Source organism: Dryas octopetala, chromosome 8, assembly GCF_963921425.1.
Source record: "Dryas octopetala chromosome 8, drDryOcto1.1, whole genome shotgun sequence".
Classification (NCBI taxonomy): domain Eukaryota; kingdom Viridiplantae; phylum Streptophyta; class Magnoliopsida; order Rosales; family Rosaceae; genus Dryas; species Dryas octopetala.
Window position 1 is genome coordinate 354490 of NC_141373.1, and position 23806 is coordinate 378295.

The 23806-nt window shown below is 36.3% G+C and overlaps 3 protein-coding genes across 3 annotated transcripts; 2 read left to right on the plus strand and 1 right to left on the minus strand.

The window, feature by feature from the left end:
• Positions 1 to 281: 281 nt before the first annotated feature.
• Positions 282 to 8660, minus strand: LOC147275556 (ABC transporter C family member 14-like). Its single transcript, XM_086252873.1, has 12 exons — positions 8425 to 8660; positions 5076 to 7261; positions 4609 to 4929; positions 4189 to 4275; positions 3412 to 4044; positions 3078 to 3242; positions 2438 to 2732; positions 1929 to 2143; positions 1371 to 1676; positions 1191 to 1254; positions 842 to 1081; positions 282 to 719 (listed from the first exon to the last, which is right to left on the minus strand). Exons 2-12 carry the CDS (start codon positions 7173 to 7175, stop codon positions 619 to 621), a joined length of 4527 nt encoding a protein of 1508 aa, XP_086108999.1. The 5' UTR covers positions 7176 to 7261; positions 8425 to 8660; the 3' UTR covers positions 282 to 618.
• Positions 8661 to 16910: 8250 nt separating this feature from the next.
• Positions 16911 to 19474, plus strand: LOC147275557 (HSP20-like chaperones superfamily protein). The gene is made up of 6 exons (XM_086254091.1): positions 16911 to 17051; positions 17821 to 18007; positions 18110 to 18263; positions 18348 to 18394; positions 18486 to 18543; positions 19098 to 19474. The coding sequence occupies exons 1-6, from the start codon at positions 17047 to 17049 to the stop codon at positions 19232 to 19234; spliced, it is 588 nt and encodes a 195-aa protein (XP_086110217.1). The 5' UTR covers positions 16911 to 17046; the 3' UTR covers positions 19235 to 19474.
• Positions 19475 to 20528: 1054 nt separating this feature from the next.
• LOC147275558 (Transducin/WD40 repeat-like superfamily protein) lies at positions 20529 to 23742 on the plus strand. Its single transcript, XM_086253308.1, has 8 exons — positions 20529 to 21004; positions 21282 to 21489; positions 21580 to 21675; positions 22031 to 22105; positions 22379 to 22489; positions 22591 to 22682; positions 22918 to 22999; positions 23223 to 23742. Exons 1-8 carry the CDS (start codon positions 20877 to 20879, stop codon positions 23592 to 23594), a joined length of 1164 nt encoding a protein of 387 aa, XP_086109434.1. The 5' UTR covers positions 20529 to 20876; the 3' UTR covers positions 23595 to 23742.
• Positions 23743 to 23806: the final 64 nt, after the last annotated feature.

The following is a 23806-nucleotide window of genomic DNA, read 5'->3' on the forward strand; positions in this document are numbered from 1 at the left end:
ATGGAGGGAAAAATACAGAAATCTCCCCTTCATTCAGTCTTAACTTTTAACCGGAAAGAATATGTTACCATTGAAAGAGTTGACCTTCATTGGAAGATCCCATGATTTCTTGACTGATGTTTTTAAAATACATGATTGAATATTGCATTTCTAGCTGGGCTTCTAGCTTTATCAGATTGTTCTTATAGTCGACGATGGCATTTCACACATGAGCTTCCTTATTAACTATACAGCTACCTCAATAATCAGATTATTCTTTTGTCAAGAAGCATATATCTGACTCATAAATCGTGTGCAACAAAAGTTTTTAAGACTTCAAGAAATGATATGTTATTCTCATCTAAATGCTCATTCTAGACAGAGTACCGCTAACATATATGCAGTGCTTGTGGTTGCCACAAATCTAAGGTAGGTTTGACTTGGACTTGTATTATGCTGATATGCACTTGTGGTTGATCTTCCAACACAGTGAGGGAGAAGGGCCTTTCTTCTTTTGTCTTTTTGAAAAATGATGGGATGGCTCCTTTTATGTCACTGAGTCATGTTATTTTTCCAGAAGTGCAGGCACTTGAACTTGGAAAATTTGCCAACATAAGCATCAATGGAATCATTGCTCAATTATAGTCCGGCTGAGCGGTTGGCGTACTCCTGAACCAATGCCCCGAACAGTGATCGCCTCTCAAGCAAGCGCGATGGTTTGTCAAATTCTTTAGCCAGTCCTGTTAAGAGACAGAAACATAGGGATATCAGCAACAAGCTTCATTTGGCAAACCAATGCCAAGCCTGACTGACACAATTGGAATGGAATCCTAATTAGGCAAGAGAGATAGAGAACACTCACCTGCATCTACTACTAAAACTCTATTGCAATCCATCACGGTGGGTATTCTGTGAGCAATGCTAATAATTGTACAGGCAGCGAAATCCTCTCGGATGATCTTTTGTATTACAGCATCAGTCTGTGAATCAACTGAAGCCGTGGCCTCATCCATAAACAGGAGCCTGCTGTGCTTTAACATAACTCGCCCCAAACACAGAAGCTGTCTTTGCCCCACACTCCAATTGTCTCCATCATCAGCCACTATTAAATTAAAATTGAATGGAAATGATCAGTACCTAATACTAACATGTTAGGTTATTTGGTTTTCAAGAAGCAGAGAACTATGGTGAGAGAGAGTCACATCACATACCTAAAGAATCAAGTTTTTCAGGTTTTGCAGCCACCACATCTTTAAGTTGGCAGCGTTCAAGGCTCTACAAGAAAAATAAGATAAATGCAAATAAGCATCTAAGCACCACCACATGACCTGACATGGGTTAGTATTAGCTTTAATAAATCAGGAAACCAGGTAGCATCAATTCATGTTTACCTTCCAAATTTCTTCATCCGAATGCGTTGCTACTGGATCAATGTTGCTTCTCACAGTTCCTTCAAAAAGGACAGGTTCTTGAGGAATGATCCCGAAGCGTGATCTAAGATCATGAAGCCCTATTGTGCTTATGTCGATGCCATCTATAATAATTTTTCCACCTGAAGGTTCCACCAGCCTAAAGAATACTTGGATTAAAGTTGATTTCCCACTTCCTGTTCGACCAACAATACCAATCTTCTCACCCCCATGAATGCTCAGACTAATGCCTTTGAGAACCAAGGGAGAATTTGGACGATATCTGACCTGCTTGCCACAAATTTAAGGCATCATCAACAGGAACAACTTGAGACAAAGTAATGGAAATGACCAACCAATTGAGAACTTGCATTCAAACCCCTTCATTTGCCTTTCCACGACACTAGCCATGGAGACGTAATTATGATCTCTTACAAAAATGCTATTTGGGAAAACAAATGGCTAGAGTGTAGCGGCTCATGGAAAATAAAGTTTGAATGTTGCTTTTTCAGAAGACATACAGAATTGAAGACAAATTACCTGCAAGTCTTTGAGCTCAACATTGCCATGGGCAGGCCAATTTGGAGGAGGAACATGGTCCTTCATCTCCCAGGCTGCCTCTGACGGAATGTTGCTAAACTGCTTTATCCTCTCAACCGACACCATCCTATTTTCAATGAAGCAGCTCATATATATGGCCCAGAACAGCACACCGTTAAGGGACAATCCGTAGGAGAGAGTTAAACCAACATTCTCTGCACCATGAAGAATAACTGATTTAGTCAATTTTCTGCAGTAGTCATTTCATTGGACATTCATCTACTGGAGCTCATCTATATCAGGTATTTCAAAATAAGATACACACACCTGAAATCTTGGTTATACCAAGAATCAATAAGACATTACTGATAATACTTATCAGTAAAGATAAGTATTATTTATTAGGCATCTCATATCATTGAGTGACCAAGAGTCAAGTACTAGATATTGGGATATTGCAAATCTTATTAAGTGTTGAACGAAAAAAGAGGATGGGAGGATTTAAGTACCTGGCTTTATTATACTGCTTGGAAGCAAGATCATGAACATAGTGGAAATGCAGAGAATTAAACTTCCAAGCAACTCCAAACGGAAACCCAACCACTCATTTGCCCCATTGTTGTGGAAATCCATACGCAAATTGGCATTAACTCGTTTAACATTTTCCTTGGTGAACCTGTCCTGCTTTCTGAAAGAGCGGATTGTCATAACCCCGGATATGCTTTCTGAGAAGTGATGGATAACAGGCGCTTTTGTGATTGAATCCAGTCGAGTTAATTCACGAGATGATGCAAGATAGTAACTCTAAAATCCAAACAGTAACAAAAACCTTTAGCATATATTCAAGGCAATACCATTGCTGACAGATTCATATAGTTCATATAGTTTTGATTAATATAAAAGTTTTTGCCATCAAGTTTGACAATTTTAACTATAATGTCAGTAATTCATAGGATCAGGAGTTGGAGTCATATAGACTATTCAAAAATAACCAACAATATACATGACCGCAATCATAGAGTTAGAGATTTTATTTTTCATGTAACAGATTTATAGATATGTATAATGGTGCTTCATTTTTATTCAATGTTAACACAATAGTTCTTATACTAATAAAGGTTAACAGCAAAATAAAATGAATGAACTTACCCGGTACCAGATATTAAGCCAAACAAGTGGAATCAGTAAGAATATTGTTGGCCACGAATATTGACATACGATGATAAAGATGCTGAGCACAGTGATGTACATTGCAATGGTAATTCCCAAAATGAAGGGAAGAAATAGATCGATATTCGTCTGATCAGTTGATGCCTGTTGGGGGATAAATTCTCATCAGTTAGCAACTAAGATGATATATACTCATGAATTTCTATCCAAAACAGAATAGAATCTCCCATCAACTACAACAAAAACTACTACTTAAACAGAAAAAAAAAAAAAAAAAAAAAAAGATGTGCCACTCTAATCCACGAATTCTTACCCTACTCAGAATTCTTCCAGAAGGTGTAGTATCAAAAAATGACATGGGGGCATGAAGGATGCTGTGAAGAATTTGCTTGAAAAAAATTTGAGCTGTCTTAAGCCCCACAATGGTCATAGAGAATGCTCTGAACAGAACCAGAACACATGAAACAGCGGCAATTATTGCATAGATAGTAATGAACACAGAAGCGTTGAATGACATTGCACGCTCAGCTGAAGTTTCATATTGCAGCCAATAATCACCCGCCATTAGAGATGCTTGCCACAAAAGTGACAGTGACAACACTAACACCACGCCCCACCATCCGTAAGCCTCTGTGCAATAAATTTTATAAATATGCAGGCTCACTTTGCCTGTTTCTTTCTCCTCTTCTTTGATGAGTTTAGAAGTTCCCTTATCAGAGTTGGGTTGATCCAGAGAGTTGTTTTCACCATTGGCCTCCCCATGGTTGGAAGAGGGTTGAGGAGATATTTGTGGTCTGGGGGAACTACTTTTGCTGGGCATAGTGGTGCTCATTTCAACAAGTTCCATGGAGCTATCATGGGCAGCTACTAGAGCTTTGAAATCCAGGCCTGAATTTAGCAAATCATTGTACTTCCCTGATTGAACTATCATCCCATCTCTCATGACCTGATATTAGGATGGGACAATTAAGTATTTAAATAAATGTATAAGCCGGAGGGACACCGGCATATTGCAATTATAGTTTCTTCAAGCAATAAACTGGTGAACATAAGAAAAAAAAATTTAAAAAAAAGACTCCTGAGTACTTACCAAAATAAGATCAACATTATGCAAAAAATCAACTTGATGGGTTACAAGTAAAACTGTCTTGCTTTTAAACACTCCCCTCACACATTCCTGCAAAAAAGCATAAACATGATAATCTTAATTAGATAAAAGAACCAGTCCAATGCAAATTGAATTAGTAGCTTTACAGTGTCCAAAAAATAAAAAAGAATTAGTAGCTTTACAGAGAAAGTGGGTTGTAACACATTCTGCATTACAAATCAAATTCAATGAGTATCACTTTTTCTTGATTTGCATGCTATCTTAAGAGAAAGCACATTGCACATTTATACTGCAAAGATCAAGATATGTTTTACATCATTTGCCATCATCTTAAGAACAGGCTAGACTGTCCAACTGCTGTGCAATCAATCAAATGTAGAGAATATATAAAAGTAATGTCACCTTAAATATTTCAGATCCAGTATGAGCATCAACAGCACTGAAGACATCATCAAGAAGGTATATGTCACAATTTTGATATGCAGCCCTGGCAAGTTGTATCCTCTGTTTCTGGCCACCACTTAGGTTGATGCCACGCTCTCCAATCTCAGTTTGATCTCCAAACTCCATCATTTCCAAGTCTTTCTCCAAGCAACAAACCCTGATAACTTCCTGGTATCTCTCTCTGTCCATTGGCAAACCAAATAGGATGTTTTCTTCAATAGTCCCATTTTGAATCCATGATGTTTGAGCCACATAGGCAGTTGTCCCACAAACTTGTACCTGTTATTGAGAAAAAACTTATTAATTAAACAAACACTTGATTAAATTTAAGCTTTTGAGTGATTTATCTCATGGTTATGCTTCTTTGGTGGGATTTTAGGTCATAAGAGATATCTAGAAAAGGGTCTAAAATTACCAAACCATACCTTTCCTGATAATTTGTGCATCTCACCAAGAATTGAGGATAGAAGGGAGGACTTTCCAGATCCAACTGTCCCAACAATAGCAGTTAACTCCCCTTTGTTGACAATCAAATTGATATTTTTCAAAACCGCTTCTTGGCTTTCATCATCCCAGCTAAACGCACCATCTTTAACCTCCACAGCAGTTCTACCATCACAACCCTCTTCTCTCTCCACCGAACCCTCCTCCAATTCCCTACTCAACATATAACGATCCAATCTCCCAAGCGATATCATAGCTTGAGAAATTGAAATCATAGATTGTGGGAAGGTCCTTATTGGCTCCTGCAGAATTTTGAAGATGGTTGTGGTTGTGAACACTGTCCCCGCATCGAGTGGGACACCCAATAAGATTGCAGTGCCAAATGTGAGAGTTGAAATAAGTACGGGGGTGCACCACATAACCACAACATTAGCAGAGATTGAGTACATGAACTTGGTAAGCCAGCTAAACTCTGACTCGCGGAAAGCTTGAATTCTCTTATTGAAGTGTTCCTCCCATGCCTGAAACTTGATCACACGCATGTAATTCAGCATCTCATTTGTTGCCTTCATTCTTGAATCCCGATTCTTCATCACATTAAACTGGAACCTGTTGTTCCGTCTCGTCCCCAGCACAACAAACACAAGAACTCCAATGATTCCTACTAATGCTGTGATTGTTGATGCACCAAGGTTGTTATATAGAAGGACCAATGCAATGGTAAGTTGCACCGGCATCATCCATATAGCGTGCAGCTGTAGCATCATGTCAGAGAGCTGTTGGGCATCAACAGCCATGTAATTTACAATCTGTCCAACCCCATGAGCCTGCCGAGCTGAGCATGACAACCTCAAGCCCTTCTTGTACAAAGAAGTAATAAGAGTGGAACGAATGAGCATGCCAAGTTTCTGGGAGTTGAAGTTAAATTGGTGAGTGGCCAAAACCTCAACAAATTTCGCACAGAGAAGAATCAATACAAGGTAATATCCTTCATAAGGAGAGCTTCTTTTTCCTGCAGTGAAATCTACAAAACTTTGGATAAGCACAGGCCCAACATACATGACACAGAGCCTGATCACTGCAAGGAACGCAGTGAAAGCAATTTCTTGCCAGAAGCACCGGAGTAATGTGGTTCGAACCGGGTGAGCTGATTTCTCTTGTGGTTTTGGCCACTTCGATTCAAAGAGAGCTGACATTCTTTCAGCTCTATGTTCTGGGGAAAGTAATGGGACTTCATCAACCTTTAGAGGGGTTTTGTAGCCCTTACTGAGCAGAGGATTCATCCAAATCCAAAAGGTCTTAGAAATCATGGAAGCTGAAGCAAAACCAGTCACATTGGATTTGTTCAAAAGGGGTTCATACAATTTGGTTTCTACATCCATTCCTCGTTCAGATTCTCTGTTCACTGTAATCCCAGTTGATCCTCTAATGGCAACAAGAAGAAGAACAAGTGATAAGGGGAAGGACACCATTGAAACTATATCATCCAATCTCAAACTAGGCTCCTTGCTTTCTTTAACAAATCGCATTATCCCGGACGTTGTAAACAAAGAAATAACAATGAAGTTTGCAACCCAAAAGATTCGAAGTGATAGCGGGTGTTTAAGAGCTTCAAATCTCTTTTCATGGACCACAAGTACTGTGATCACTGCATGAGTTATGGCCTGAATTAACCAGAACAGCCCATCTACGAGTTTCCATGGAAACTCAGTGCTTCTAGTAAATGCTAAAGTGCATGCAACAGCATAACAAAGTGTTAAGAGAATGCTCACAGCCACAGAGAGTTTAAAGCACAGAGTAGTTCTGAGCCGAGCTCTGTTATTCCTGATGAGGAGCTTGTTGAGGTCAGAGCTTTCGCGGCCATTGGCGACAAAGCTTGAATAAAGCTTTTGAATTGAAAAGAGTAGGAGAGTGAGTAAGAACAGGATATCAAGAGAAGATAGCAGAGCTCTCTGAGGACAGGGAGAGAGGAAAATGAATCTCAGCCATTGAAATATGGCTGGTACAGAGGTGTCCTCTGAGGATTGAATCACAGAAGAAGGTGAACATGAAATGGATGTGATCCAAGACCCAGAAGACATGGTCACAAACTTCGTAGCAGAGGTTAAAGTTCCACTCTTTTATGCTTGATTTGCATCAATATCCTCCTTCTTCTTCTTCCTATCCCCTGAAAAATTGACAGAAAATTTATGTACGTACATGTGTAAGCATTAGCCACTTTGTAACATGATAATGTCAAAGTAAAACGAAACTACACACCAAAAGTTAGCCAAAATGAAATTCTAAATGGGAAAAAACAACAGAAAACTAGATTTTAGTCCTTGGATAAAACAACCAAAAACAAAAACTACAAAGCTGCTTCAGTGATATGTAAAGCACTTGAGCTTTTGGAGCAAATCTCTTACATTGCAAGTTGCACTTCAACATAAAAGGCCAGAAGGCTCTGACCCCGAAAAAGCGGAACAAATTAATTAGCGGAAAATAAACAGATGGCACCAAAACAGAATAATTTATTGAAAACTTAAATAGAATGAGAATCTCGTCTGCTAAAGAACATATATGCAGTGTAAGGGATTAGAGAGATAAATTAAAATAGCTGGAAATGGTTAAGAAAGTATGAGGAAAATCATGAAAACAAGACTTGAGCCGAGTCACCTTTGACCCAACGGGAATCCAGTAACATCTTTGACTTTTTGTATCTTTCATAGAAATTTAGCAAAGCCCAAGAACAATACCAAGTTATTTAGATATGTTTTCATGTGCTTTGATAGCTACTTATACTATCTTCCAAAGAAGCAAAGCATTTTCCATGACTGGGTTATATGAATTTACACCATTCTTGTCAAAGAAGAAAGTTATCATTAAACAGAGAAGGAGAAAAAAACGACTAGAATAAAATAAAATGGTTTCTCTGAAAACGAAGTATGAATTAAATTGTATATTATAGATTTATAGGAGGACAAGTTTGACGAAAATCAATAATTAATGCCACAGTTTCTTTTCTTCAAAAGTTCAAAACGTTGCTAAAAACAAAGGAAATATAATAATATAATAAATATTTACAAAAAATCACTGTGTCAAATGAGTACTTGGACAAAGGTCACAAAGCCAATCAAAAATACATTGAACCAAAACCTTCACATCAACCACAGAAACAATATAAAACATATTTTATAAAGCAAAAAAAAAAAAACAAGAAAAATAAATTAAGGATTGGACTATATTATATGAGGAAGAAAATTGGAAGAAGGTGATGAAATTGCACCAAAAGGGTTTGAATGAAAGACAAAAAATGAGGCATGCAAAAGCCAAGAGCCATCATCAGCTTACCTCTGGGTTACTGAAGCTGAAGAAGATGTGAAGGAAGACCGGCCAAGAAGTCTAACAAAATAAAAAAAAGATTGACTTCAGCTAATAAAGCCCATATCTACAGAGAGAGACAATTCCAAGACGGTGAATGACATAAACACAGTTCCCTAGGAACTAGGAAGGTGTGCTCCTTAGCTCATGCGAATATGGAGGTGTTTCATAAATTAAAAAGCCTCCTTTGAGAGATAGAGATAGAGAGAGAGAGAGAGAGAGAGAGAGAGATATAGAGAGCGAGAGAGAGATATATAGAGAGCGAGAGAGTTTATTGTTTTTCTGTGATTAATGGGTTGAAGGCTTGAAGCATTTCAGTATTTCACAGTTTTCTTATTTATTTTTGGGACCAAAATACCGACTAATTAAATGGTTTCAGTGAAAAGACGTGGAGAAATGGCAATCCGCAGTCTAAGTCTGCACTGCTGGAGTGGAGACAAATAGAGAGAGAGACAGACAGCTCGTTCTTTTTATTTTTGGTACAAACAGACAGCTCGTTCTAACTTCTAAGTTCTAACCAATTGAGTCAATTTACAATTTTACATTAACATTTTTATTTTTATTTTTATTTTTTTGGTCATAATAAATGAAACTTAAAAAAATATTATACCTTCATAACACCACGTAATTTGTTAATGTAATATTATGAATTTATTTAGATTATAATATATATTATTTTAAAAAAATTTAATATTTAAAATTTTATAAATTAATAAGGTAAAAAATATATTTTAAAAATTAATAATTATCCACATTTTATTATTTAAGTGAATTAATAATATTATTTTTACGGTGATACACAACAATTTCTCAAAATAATATTCAGTATTTGGCACCTTCTAAGGATCAATCCTTTACCCACGTGCCTTACATCCGCGTGAAATCACTTCCCTTACCTGAGACCGTAAATAGCCGATGTTGAGCCGTCCGATTTCCCAAGTGCCTAGAAGTGTTGACACGTGGAAGTAGCAGCTTTCTCTCTCCGTTCATTATATTTGTTTCTTGTGCATGAGTATTTTGAGACCGCCATACATAAATTATTAAATTAAAGGACTTTGGTTTAAAAATCATAAAGAAAAATTTTGAGTCTAAATCCAAGGAGGACAAGGAGTTCCATAACCCAACTTGGTTTGTCTTTAGTACGTACATGTCATGTGACTATGTGAGAGGTTTGTGGCCTGGTTGCAAGTTGCAATTGGTGATGCCGATGCTCAAAGATAGAATGACTACTTACAAGTTTTCATTCAATTTGGAATGGAATCTAATTCTACGCAATGACTGTATATACTTATAAATAGATTCATTTATAATGAATGCTTATAAAGGAAGTTATTGATTATTGTTGTAATCTTCCAAATTAGTACATATTATAGCAACTCATAGATATTTCCTCCTAATTATTTATAATTGATTAATTGGTACGTAAATATCATCAATAACTTCCAAATTGAGAATTGTGCCATTAAAGCCCTGTATATTAGTTGTCCAAGCCACCAAGGCCACCTATAAATTGGTCTCAGAACATTATTAGTGTACCATATGACAATAAGTTAGGTTTAATCCATGTTAATGGAAAAAATATCTACAATACAATCTTATGTGTCATAATTACTTCTTTGTTCTATAGGATACAAAGTCATCAAACAATGTCAAAATCAGTGTAAAATTCATTTTTGTGTTTATTATGATACTTAATTAATCTAATCAAATTATATGAAGCTTATTATAGAATACTTATTTTCATTCTTCTTTCTCTTTCATGACGCATTTAAGTATTTCCCTTTAGAATTTATTCCTCCAATAATGCCTAAAGAATTCCTATATATATATATTAGGTGGGAGGGTAAGATCTATTTCTCTGTAATTATACGTACTATCAATTGTTATTGTTTTAGTTGCAGATGCATCAGAACTGGTTTAATTATAGTAAATATTTATATCTTATAACAACAAATCTAATAGTGATTTATAAATTTAAACTCTATAGTATTAAATAGTACATCCCTTGATATTTTAAAATTAAAAAACTAATTGTATGACAAACGATCGTTATAACATTTGTCCACCCAACATAACGATCACTGTCATACTCTGTACTTATTAATTAATGAAATGGGCACAGGACATTAAATAAGTTACATGAATTATTGTACCTTTGTAACAGAAAAAAAAAAAAAACACAAAGCTTCTAGAAGAGGCAATTATGGGAGGTCAACAAAATACTTTGTAGTTTTAGTTTGATTTTCAATGCTTCTATTATTAAAAATAGAAACTGTTTTCTCAATTTATAAATAGACATGATCGATTTTCCTTTTTATCTGGTAGAAATGTAGAATAGAAGTTTTTATCTTGCATTATTACAAGTCACCCACTCGATCGATCTTTTGTCCTTTAACTCCTTATAGAGAAAAAGAGACGAGGCAACTGTTTGCACTTTTTCATTATCAAGTGTTTTTATCTCTTTGGAATTTGTTAAACAAAATCATCACGAATTCTGCTGAATCCTAGGCAATACAATAAGCACTTAAATCAGTTGTGAATTTACGATTGCACTAGTATTGCATTGCCTAGGGTACAGCTGAGTTTATGATCATTTGTTTAACAAAATCCAAAGAAAAGAAGCACTTACTTGAAACAAGTGCAAACAAGCTTTGCGATTACACTAGGTATATTTCAATCACAAATTCACAAGAATCACAACTAATTTTGGACCTAAGTTTTGATAGTGATTTTGGACCTAAGTTTTGATAGGGACAAGTAGATCATAAATTTAGGCCACGCATAATTTTTACTTTTTTCCATATTTAATGTGTAGATGATCCCGGGCAAAAAAAAAATGTGGAGATGATTTTTTCTCCTTCTGAAGTGACACATAAATTGAAGTGATGAATTAATACAGTGGGTTTCATGTGTTTGGATACTCTATTTAGTTACATTTTTTGTGTTTATTTGATACTTATGATTAAAAACATGTCAGTTTCATATTTTTATTTTTCTAATATATATAAATATCAAATTACACTAATTGAAACTCAAATTGCCTAACTAATTCTAAATTTGAAAACAATGTTATTTTGTAATAAACACAATAATAACACATAATTTAATATAATTAGGAAATTTTGATCATTTCGGGTCTCACAAATTTAGCAAGGGAGAGATTTTGCTGGATGGAACTCACAAACACTTACCTATAACAGATATAGGAGCTGATTTGTATTCGATGAGATTTATCTTGAAATTGGATAAAGTTTTATGTAATAAAATATAAGAGCATATGTGTCATCATGTTATTGAGTTGTGATATCAAATTAATTGTATCTCTGTTACAGAAAAATTTCTCACCATAAATGATAGCTGTGATAGATTGTCATATTATAAAATAGACTTAAGCCACTAAAAATAGAATCGTATGCGACATGAACATGTTGTGTTGTATGTGTACATTTTAAATTTTAGAATATACCCTATATATATCCTCCCTTCAATTCAATCATTATCACACAATGGGCGTCGGGTAGTATACTGGGTCAAAGACAATCAATCAAAACATGTGCATGTATTATAAAATGTTATATCATAACTATCAGTAGTAGTCAATCAAAATGGAAAAATAAAAAAAGTGATCGGCCTCCATGACAGCATGCTATGTCTTCTTTTTTGTCGAATATATGGCATGGTATGTCTTCACTGCAATTCAACGCTTGCATAGTGTATGATCATTCAATCTTTTGCCTTTTTCCTTGTAACATTTTATTTAACTTTTTAATTGTTTTACGTGGACCATATACATTAAAAATTTAAAATATATTTGGTACACCAACCTCACTGCCTTTGTCTTGAAAATTAATAAACTCATTGCCTATAACTCTATAAGCATGCATCTTAATGTAAACCTCATAATTTTTGTATTTTTTATTTTAGACTCATTGCCTACTTTAACATTATTTTTTTAGGAGCATTGCTGAAAATTAATAACCCTGAATTATATATATGAATATATCATATTGTGCACGTCTGTGCGGGCCGTGTGGCTGTGCCCTACTACTGTCTAGTACTCTAGTCTGTCTGTTTTGATGACATATGGGCGCCATGCCGGGCCTATAGGATAAATCTTCTGGGACTTGCCCCATTGGAGCATCTCTCATATGAGGTGGGACCCACAATCATGTGAGTCCCACCTCATGTGAGAGATACCCAATGGGGCAAGCCCCACCGAAGACTCACTCCGGGCCTATATCCATTTTATACCATTATTATTAATGTCCTTTTCTTTTTAACTGTGCGTCTGTGCCCTTTATTCAAGGTCAAAGACAGAATAATATTTAGAATTAATTACCCTAAGCTACATACTAGTTATTGTTTTTAATATGTAATACCATGATCAATAAAATGTAACAATTAGGTCACTTTATTAAGAATTAGGTCATTGCATTTGATTTCTCTCTCCACATTATAATGCACTCAACCCATACTTCCCACTACCCACCTTGATCTCATTCTCTCTTCTCTCTCCTCCGTTTCTCTTTCTTCTTCTTTTTTTTCCTTCTCCTTTCTCTTTCTTTTTTTTTCTTCTTCCTTTCTCTCATTTCCTCCATCAGTAACTTCATCCCCCACCTGCGTTGACCACCAGCCCACCCTCTCTCTCTCTGGACGACGTCGCAAGATCGATCTGGACAACGTCGCAAGATCGAGAGCTCAGACTTCCTGATCAGCGAGTTCCACGACCCCTTTCGCCGATTTATGTTTAGGTTTTTGATTTTTTTGTTTAGTTCAGTTTCTGAAACTGCAGTTTTCTGCAGTTTCTGGAACTGCATAAAAAACTGCTGTTTTACAGTGAACTTTCTGCAGTTTGTGAACTGAAACTGCAGAAACTGCAGTTTGTGTGAACTGAAACTGAAACTGCAGTTTCTGAAACTGTAAGTGAACTGAAACTGCAGTTTCTGGAACTGTAAATGAACTGAAACTGCAATTTATTAGAGTTGAAACTGCAGTTTATTGGAGTTGCAGTTTCAGAAACTGCAGTTTATTTGAGTTGCAACTGCAGTTTCAGAAACTGCAAATGAACTGAAACTGCAGTTTATTTGAGTTGCAAGCTTGTAGTTGCAGTGTAAATGAAACTGCAGTTTATTGGAGCTGCAGGCTTGCAGTTGCAATTACTAACTACAAGTGAAACTGCAGTTTCTGAAACTGCAAAGTGAACTGAAAGCAGTTTGTGAACTGAAACTGCAGTTTTTTTGGAGTTCAATTAATTAGAGGGACCACTAGTACTACCCAGTTTCTTTGATAAAGATTTCGAGATATGAACTAGTTCAATTAAGCTGCAACATAGTAGAGAGATGGACAGAGGAGAGAAGAGAGATAAAGGGAGAGGGAGGGAAGAAGAGAAGAGAGGGGGAAAGAGAAAGGGTCTGATACAAACAGAGACCATGAACGCCCAGATTTGTAGAAGATGGCCCGCAAAGAAAGTATAAGGTTTTTGGTGTGTTTTGAGTAATAAAAAAATGTGTCAGTACCTAATAATTAATAGACCCTAATATTTAATTGATAGCTTTGGGGTTGATCGATATCATGTGTCTATCTTATAATTTTACTGCTTCAATATTGTTCACGAATTCAGGTATCTATTTAATTAATTATTAAATACATATATATATATGTCCTGGGCCTCCTGGCCAAAGAAAAATACATACGTGTCGTACATTATGGTTGCCTCTCCAATAAATCCAAACAGGCGGGCAAATTAAGAATATTATGATCAGTACTTATCTGTCCCATAGAAAAAGTACATTATGATCACATATATAATTGAGTGCGTCACAGCTGACATCAGGTGATACAGAAGGTTGAGAAAAAAAGTGGAAAAAGAAATGAATAGGTTGTTAAACATAAATGAGTCCAACTACTACTGTCCCTACATATATAGTAGTCCTGCGTGCATGGTTGGAAATTAAACCCGAACCAGACGAAATTTCAAGTATCAATTAGCGAATAATGACAGAACTTTTAAGTAGAATAATTACAAATATACCAAAACAAATTAAAGTAACAGCCATAATCCAAGCCCCACATGATTATTGTCTTCATTATTGGACTCTCACACACTCAGCTATCAACCATTATCGATCTAATATCTCAGATACCACAAACGAGTGTTGCTCAAATTATTTCATTCACATTATATATTTATTTTTTACAGATATAAATCAAGGCCTACATGGCACGCGAAGTCTCTTTCGGAAGTAGCTAGCACTTTTAAGGGAAAAAAAAAAGTAGTAGCAGCTACCTGCTCTACATATACATATGCATGCATGCTTTCCATGTTCGTTTGTTTAAACTTTAAAGTAGACGGAAAACATACACAGTGGTGAATTTCACCTTGGTTCACTTCGATCAAAAAGTCCAGTATGCCACTGCTGGATGACAGTGGGCTTTTAGTACATAGGGCACAGCTGGGTTTCACCCGATTGGGTGTGCCCAATGTATTTTCTGCCATGGTATTCATGTCCAAATGTCCAATTGAGTTGTTGCCAGTCTTTTCATGTCATTTCATCTGCTTCAATTCTGACATGCATCTGGAATGGAGAAAACACAGACTAGACACCCCTTTTAATGCCCAATACATTTTATATACATAATTGAGAAAGTGAAAGTGGACAATTATTAACGTTTTTCTTTTCTTGAAAATATTTTTTCCTTGCTTTAATTTTCGTTGGACCGGGAATATATATACTCGTGAAATAATTTCATACACTAACCCCCATGGCTCCATCTCATTGCTTGTTTTGTTTTGATAATTTTATTTATTAATTCAACCCATTCCCCACAAACATCTATATATACGTCTTAAACAGGAGAATCTCATAATTTATTGATTTATTTAATTTTCAATATCACCAAAAAGGATATATAAACTATATTGAAGTTTTTCTCTTCATTTTTATCGAACGTGATTGGATAAGCTTATAAGAAATTGAAGTGTTTTAAATTTTTCCCATTGTAGACAGTTATTACTTATAACCACTATCATCGATAAGGATCTTTTATTTTAGGGGTATTCATTAACATAAATATCATCAGTGATAGACTGATAGTACAACTAGCAGTTAGCTAGTCTAGTGAAATTTCTATTCAAAATGTTGAAAATTTCCTAAATTTGATCTCCTCTTCTCCAAAAAAATGAAAAAAATAAAAAGAAAGAATAGTAATAGCATGAATAACAATCAATCCCATACAATAATTATCAATAACATTTCACCTAACAATCTGGTCCCATATATGTGTGTGGCCTTATAGCTTAATGCCTTGCTTCGACAAATTAAATTGTCCAGTGAAGTTGTTGCCCTCATGGGGCTAACACCTAGCTACTTGCCTTTCCAAGACACCAAGCATTATGATCATAGTTAAAGCCTCGCCTTTGAAGAAATTAACTAAACAAGCAAAAAAACGTGTACATATATATTTATGTCATGGATCATATGTGAGAAAGCTTTCTATTTTAGCTTAAGATACCACCAGTCACAACACAACTATCTATTTGTACATGGTATATACATATAATTAAATTATTTCTTACACGATAGTTTGATATGTATGGTCTTTTTCAATATGTGCTTAAAATGTATATAGTCAAAATTCACATTTGTACTTGTTTTTTTTTTTTTAATCCCATATTTACCTTTTTTTTTCTTTAACATTTAACATTTGAATATTTATACAGATTTATCATTTCTTTAGAGAAACAATATAAGATTTATCATTTGAATATTTATATATTTATTTTCTAGTGTTCCCTTATCATCTAAAAAATAGAAACAATGGATGTTAGGTGATTACCGTGATTTGGGTTATTGGGTCAAAGACTCGAAGATGACCAATGAAAACATGTGCATGTATTATAGAGGTGTACAACGGGTCAAGTTGCTCATTCGTGCTTCGTGTTGTACTCGGACCGGTCCATTAGTTTTATATTGGTCCATTAATTTTTTACTTAGTTCCATAATGATTCATTAATTCTTTACTTAGTTCAATATTAGTCCACAACATACGTGACACATGATTAAAATAGACGGCCGTTTGTGCATATTGACGATTTGGAACACAATGGCAAACGTCACAAAATTAGTGGACCAATATGAAATTAAAAAAAAATTGTAGACCAATATGAACTAAGTGAAAAAAAAAATATAGACCAATGGTTTGATTTCCTCTTATTCATAATTTATTTTCTTCTTCCCTTAAAAAATATATATTGCATGGCCCAATGACTCCTACCCAAAACAACAACGTACCAGCACCTATGAACCAAGCCTCCGGTGAATGGGCATAATGGGCCGCAAGAATTGGGCCTTCAAAATTGTGTAATTATGGAATTATGGGCCTGGGCTGAAAAAAAGAAAAGCGAAAGAAGGCGAAGTCTAGAAGTATCGCGTGGTCTCTTTATTCTGTAGGAAGCTCCCGTAAAAGGCCGTATAACTCACAAAGGATTGGAGAAGGAGAGTAGGTCACAACTCACAAACTCACAAAGTGTCTTTGCTCTGCTTTGCTTCGAGCTTCTAGGGTTTTACACTTTCTTTCTCTTTCCAGCAAAATATGAGGTAAGCTCTTCTTTTTCTTCTTCTCTTCCACTCTCTTCGATTCTTCTGCTTTTGGCCCTCTGATTTCATCCTTCGTTACATTCCTGCAATTGTTTTTCTTCTCGTATTCGATATGTTATGTTCTTTCTTATATCCCTTTTCTCTGTATTACTGTATACTTGATTAATTGGTGATATTACTAAATCCTGTTTGGTTGTTGAGAATAAAGCATAGAAATGTGATTTTGGTTCAGGAAAATGAACATTTTCGATGGGGCTCTGTTTGCTCTCTATTTACTATATACTTGTGAACTTGGTTGTTTATGTTAAATTTTTATTAAATCCTGTTTGGTTGTTTAGAAAAAAAGCATAGGATTTGATTTTGGTTCAAGAAAATGAAAATATTCTATAGGGCTCTCTGTTAGCTATATTGGGTCTCTCTCTCTCTCTCTCTCTCTCTCTCTCTCTCTCTCTCTCTCTCTCTTTTTCCTTAATTTTTGCCTTTGATTCTTTTCTTTTTTTTTGGTGAACGAGGGGGCCACCTTTGATTCCTTTATTGATCATGTATTCTTCACCAAGTCAAGCAGTACTCGTCCTTTGAGTTTTTCTTGTCACTGTGAAACTTATAGAATGTAGTGCATTCCTTTTGGTGTCCCTTGTAAATGTACTTGCAATGAGCTAATGATTATGAAGATGTGAGAAAATTTGTTTTTCACAAATTTTCCATCCTTTGGTTGATATTGGTGCATATTTGACACTAATTTTGCGTTAAAATGCTTCAATGTTTGCAGTCGTCATCCTGAGGTGAAGTGGGCTCAAAGGGTGGACAAGGTTTTCATTACAGTGCTTTTGCCTGATGCAAAGGACGCCAAGGTTAAACTTGAACCTGATGGAGTTTTCACCTTCTCTGCTAGTGCTGGTGCAGAGAACCACCATTATGAACTGAAACTGGACCTTTTTGATAAGGTTGATGTGGAGGTAAGAATTTGCTTTTGTAATCATAATAACTGAGATATTCTTTTATATTTTCATGTGTATATGGCTTCTTATAATGTTGTATGACTTTTGTTTGTCATATAGGAAAGCAAAATAAATGTTGGAGTGAGGAGTATCTTCTGTATCTTGGAGAAGGCAGAGAAAATTTGGTGGAATAAGCTATTGCGAGGAGATGGAAAGACACCACATTATGTCAAAGTAGATTGGGACAAATGGGTAGATGAAGACGACGATACTGGTATGCACATTGATTCACATTGTTTAATTTGACAAAGCTGACATGTTTCTTGTAATTAATTAAATTACCACTTGTTCTGATCAGGAGCTGGAGCTCCTGCGGACCTGGATTTGGGAGGCATGGATTTCTCGGTTAGTATATACTAGCTTATGAAGTTTTTTTATTTTCCAAATTATTTTCTAGAATCTGTTTGATGTTCTAACTCTTAACTGTATTCTGCAGAAATTTGGTGGCATGGGAGGCGATGATGCAATGGGTGACTTTGATGAGAGTGATGAAGGTGAGAAAACCATTAACTTAATTCTAAGTGGCTAGTTGAGAATGGATAAACATCTTAGGAAGTGTGGGTTTAGAATTCACAACACATAGCATTTATAGTTGATATGTGGTGTAGGTTTAAGGTTCCATGATGATTATATATTAGTGTTGAAATTTTCGTTATTCAGAAGTAGTCAAGACATTGTTAAAAAATTAGAAATGCGGTGTGTTTTTGGGGGTGTGTGTGTGTCTCTACTTGGACATTCCTAAGGTTTTTGGTGTCTAGGAGTTGGGTAGGGGCAGGCTGGGGCATGGTTCGGGGGTCCAACTTACTCATTAGGAGCATGGTTCCTGATTCTGAGGTTAAAAAGGCTTGGAGTGTGCCTTGACCTGAAGGGATGAAAAGAAAAGCTGGTGGTGGATGAAAACTACTTGCACAATTATATACATGTGTACTGGCGGTGCATATAAAATTGATTCAATCTGTCTCATGTGTGATGTTACAAATATGTGCATGTGTTAGATGAAACAGAATAAAATGGTAGCTAAACTGTTTAACGTGTCCTCTTATCGCAGACCTAGAAGTGTCGGAGCCAGGAGAACAGGACACTGCTGCCAAGAAGGAATCAGTTGAAAAAGCAGAAGAGGAGGATGGTGGGAAGATTGAAGCTATTCCTTCGGAAGAGAAAAAGGAAGCTGCAGCAAACACATGATTTGGTGTTACTGACGCAGGGAACCATGCTTCTTCATGGTTATGGAGTGATTTTTTTCTGCCTTAGTTACTGAGTGTCGGTTTTATCTAACCGTGTGTGAAGCAATCCTGTTCGTCAATCATGTTAGCAAAATGATGATTTCTGGAAATGCTCAGGATGTTGTACTTTTATTAGTTATTTATTTCATGGATGTGAAGTTGTGAACTATGCCTTGACCAAAAGTCGATTCCTGTTCTTTTCGCCCTGTTGAGTTTGATGGATTTCTGTTTACCTCCTTAATGTTACTGGCAAGTCATAGTGCTTACTCCTTTTTTCTCACTTCACCTCATATAAATTTCTACCCTTAATAAAATTGAAAATGAAATAACTTAAAAAGACAACAAAAAATGAACCCAGCAGCTCCGTACAACCAACTGGCTGCATCACCCCTCAACTGCCGTCCTTTTCAATTGCCTAAGATTGTTCCTTAGGACGATTAATTAAAAAAGCGTCCTCTTTTCCTTAGAAAGATTCTTTCAAGATAGAAAAGCTCTGAATCAAACATTTGTCAGTAATGCGATTATCTGTCCATTCAAAATCTTGTAGATTCGGGGCAAAAATGTTGACCCAACGAATTCCATTATTAATGTCGCAGTTGTGAAATGAATATCTGACTCGCAAAAACTCCATTCGAATAACATGCAGACGTTTGAGATTTGGACAGCAAATTTTGAGAGGACTGATCCCAATACATTCTCTTATAGTCGACTTCACAAGTGGCAATTCAAACGTACCTGTCAGTTGTGTATACGGAGCTCAACTTCTTCAACCCTATGCTTCACCACCAGCTCACGAATGCAATCATGCAAACAAGAAAAACTCATATATCATAAGACCCACAACCCGAAAAACCTTTATATTAGACTTTTCATGGCGCCGACTCAATAGTGTGGTTATGAATTCCGTACTCTTGAGGTGGAGATATTCCTCTTGATCAGAAAAATTATTACCATGGAGTTTCGGAGAAAGGAAAGGAAGTCCATCTCTTGGATAAAACACGCGTTTGGGCAATGGACATGATGGGTAGGAACTAGGAAGGAAAGTATGTAGTGCAATATATCATCTGGAAGATCGCTCATCCTCTCACTGCTTTGCTCATTCTACTTGTTTTCTTCCTCCTCCCTCCGCGTTCCTGTCAATTCAACACTTCCTTAGTACTGATTGATTTTGATTTTTGCGTATATATCCATACCATCAGTGGACCAAGAGTACCACCTCACCATGCTGAGGTGGCCACTCTCTCTTCTCTTCTCTGAGGTGGTGTAGTGGTGCGATCTGGGTCACTGTACTTTGCTTGCTTTCCCTGTTTTACTACCTTCGATTCCGGTGGTAGTGTTTCTGCGTAGAAAAGTAGGTAACTTTATTGGAATCTGTTAATATTCTGGCATTATTATTAATTTATACTTTTACGTTATAATACACATATTATGTTAGAAAAATTTCACGGAAAAATGACATGACATGGTGATACATGATTGGTTGACTAGAGATGACTTGGCTGAGCCTTACCTTAGAGGAACTAAAACCCTAAACCTCAAAGAATATTGGTTTAGCCGACTGATAATAGAAGCTCTTCGTACCCGCGAGAAAGAGGGAGAGAGAGATGGAAGCCATCGACATGGATGTGGAGGAGCAACCTCAGACCAATCCCAACTCGTTCAAGCGTTTCGGACTCAAAAACTCTATCCAAACAAACTTCGGGGATGACTACGTTTTCCAAATTGTCCCCAAGTAGGTTCCTTTTCTTTTTAGCTTCTCGTTTTAAACACATTCCTTCGAAGAAAATTTTGAAATCATACCACAGAGATGAATTATCGACTCTGATGATAAACCCCACTGACGAACAATTCAACATTTCAATTGGGTTGTGCAGCTCGCACTTCACTTTTGGTCAAGGGGGCTAAGAACATCGATTTCTTACATTTTCTCGGAAACCAAATCGAGTATATTGAAATGGGTTTTATAAATTTTTCATGGGGGTTGAATTTTTGTGGGTTTTTGGTGGAAGGGATGATTGGACGGCAATGGCGGTGTCACTGTCAACCAACGCAGTGAAGTTGTACTCACCAGTGACGGGTCAGTACTATGGAGAGTGCAAGGGCCACTCTGCAACTATCAACCACATCTCTTTCTCAGGTCCATCAACCCCACATGTCTTGCACTCTTGCTCCTCTGACGGAACCATTAGAGCTTGGGACACGCGCACATTCCAAGAGGTTGGCTTCTTCAATTGCATACACTTGCCTGTATCTTGAAATGTGTTTCTTAATTTGTAACTTTGGTTTGTTTGATTGTCAATGCTACAGGTGTCATCTTTTTGTACTGGTCCTTCTAAAGAGATTTTCAGCTTCTCGTTTGGTGGATCAGCTAATAATCTTCTTGCCGCAGGATGTCAATCTCAGGTGCTGCATTTATTATAACGGCTTTAATCACATTTGGTGTTAATTAAGAGTTTAATACAAGTCCTTATTTTCTAGTTTTATGTTCGTCATGCTGTCTATGACATAGTCTTGTGCCTATAAAGGACGCTTCCACCATTTTGTGCATATTGAAGGAACTAAGGAAGAGTGTGTGTCAATTCTGGGGTAAAATTTCAGTCGATAATATATTCAATGTTTCACGTTCACTCTTTAGACTTCTAAACTGATGGGATGCAAAATTATTTTAATTCTATGTACTTGTAGTTCTTTATCCTTGCTTATTGACAGATGCTATATCATTTGTTACCCTTCTTACTGTTTGCCTTATTATACTCAGATACTTTTTTGGGATTGGAGGAACAATAAACAAGTAGCCTGTCTGGAGGACTCTCATGTGGAAGATGTTACCCAGGTTTGGTTCTATGCATGTGCAATTTGTGTTTATATCCATGTTAAACCATATTTATTTCATCCATATCCTTATCAGACATCGTTATCCATGGGTTCATGCAATCATGCAATGACACTATTTTTCATATAGAAGCTTAATTATCTGCATGTGTGAATTTAGCATTGGCGTCTGGATATTGTATCATAAAATGGGGAGTTTAGCTGTAGTTGCTATGGAAACCTTTTCTTTCACCGAATTCCATTGTAAAGATTGTACTTATATGATTTTCGATAGGTTCACTTCATTCCTGACCATCAAAGCAAGCTTCTTTCTGCTTCTGTGGACGGATTGATATGTATATTTGATACAGATGGGGATATCAATGATGATGATCATCTGGAGTCAGTAAGTTCAAGTTTTAAATTTTAAAATTTACATGTTATCTGGAACTATTCTTTTAAGCTTGTCATGATAACTTTGTCAAATTTACCTTTTTAATAATCTAGGTGCTTAATGTGGACACTTCAATCGGGAAGGTGGGGTTTTTTGGAGAGACATATCAAAAGCTTTGGTGTTTGACCCATATTGAAACCATAAGGTACCTTTTCTCTATCAATTGATCATGCTTTTACAATCATCAGACTGTGCACGAATTCTATTTGTTAGTCTCATAATCATGGTGGTTTCTATAGTGATTTGCATCTGCCACACTAAGTAGAAGGAATAGGCAAACAGGCTTGAAGTTAAGAGCTTTGAACAACACTGCCCTCATATTTGATTGCTAAGATTTATACGATTTTGGCCCTAACTTGTAACTAATATTGCTCATGTAGTATCTGGGACTGGAAAGATGCAAGTCAAACAAATTTCCAGGATGCTCGTTCTTTGGCTTCTGACAGCTGGACTCTAGATGATGTAAGTTGTTGTCTCTTCAACAGATTCAGCTCAATTAAATATGTGACCAGATCCATTGAAGCTTTGATATTATTCTTTTAAAATGTATCTTACAGGCCATTAATATGGATGATATGTATTTCCTGGCTGTCGAAATTAGTATTTCGGAACCAAAGTAGTGTTTTGGACCATTTCTGCATGTTTCCCGTATTTTTAACCAAGTCAAGTAACAATCCTTGTGCAGGTTGATTATTTTGTTGATTGCCACTACTCAAGAGAAGCAGACAGATTATGGGTGATTGGTGGCACTAATACTGGCACTCTTGGCTACTTCCCTGTAAGTTATAAAGGGATGAGAGCTATAGGTTCCCCTGAAGCAGTTCTTGGAGGTGGCCATACTGGTATTGTTCGAAGCGTGTTGCCTATGTCAAACATGCCAGGTGGGTCGATCCAAGGCCAAGGACAAGGCATTTTTGGATGGACTGGTGGTGAAGATGGCCGCTTATGTTGCTGGTTATCAGATGATTCTCCAGAGCTAAATCATTCATGGATTTCAAGCGAACTGGTTTTGAGATCGCCAAAGACCCGCAAGACAAAAAGGCATCAACCCTACTAGCAATGGGACTGTTTAATTTTTCTAACTGAATTTCTCTACTTTTTCCTGTAATTTTAAAATATAGTATTCTAAACTTTTTTTTTTTAAAGGATAATATGATTCCTAGGTCTTGTGAATTTCTTGTAGCATTTACAATAGAAACATAAAAGCAAATGTTTTGCATCTTAAATGGATTTTTGGCAATCTGAGCTTTTCTGAGTTGCTCATTGCTG

Bases quoted from the DNA above. Each gene is read 5' to 3' on its own strand.
- LOC147275556 (XM_086252873.1), bottom strand. From the start codon at position 7,175: ATGTCTTCTGGGTCTTGGATCACATCCATTTCATGTTCACCTTCTTCT. The intron at 4,930-5,075 runs GTATGGTTTGGT...TCTCAATAACAG, and splicing joins TGCACAAATTATCAGGAAAG to GTACAAGTTTGTGGGACAAC. The intron at 4,276-4,608 runs GTGACATTACTT...GCTTTTTTGCAG, and splicing joins CTGGATCTGAAATATTTAAG to GAATGTGTGAGGGGAGTGTT.
- LOC147275557 (XM_086254091.1), top strand. The intron at 18,264-18,347 runs GTATGCACATTG...TGTTCTGATCAG, and splicing joins AGATGAAGACGACGATACTG to GAGCTGGAGCTCCTGCGGAC. The intron at 18,544-19,097 runs GTGAGAAAACCA...CTCTTATCGCAG, and splicing joins CTTTGATGAGAGTGATGAAG to ACCTAGAAGTGTCGGAGCCA.
- LOC147275558 (XM_086253308.1), top strand. From the start codon at position 20,877: ATGGAAGCCATCGACATGGATGTGGAGGAGCAACCTCAGACCAATCCC. The intron at 21,490-21,579 runs GTTGGCTTCTTC...TCAATGCTACAG, and splicing joins ACACGCGCACATTCCAAGAG to GTGTCATCTTTTTGTACTGG. The intron at 22,490-22,590 runs GTAAGTTCAAGT...TTAATAATCTAG, and splicing joins ATGATGATCATCTGGAGTCA to GTGCTTAATGTGGACACTTC.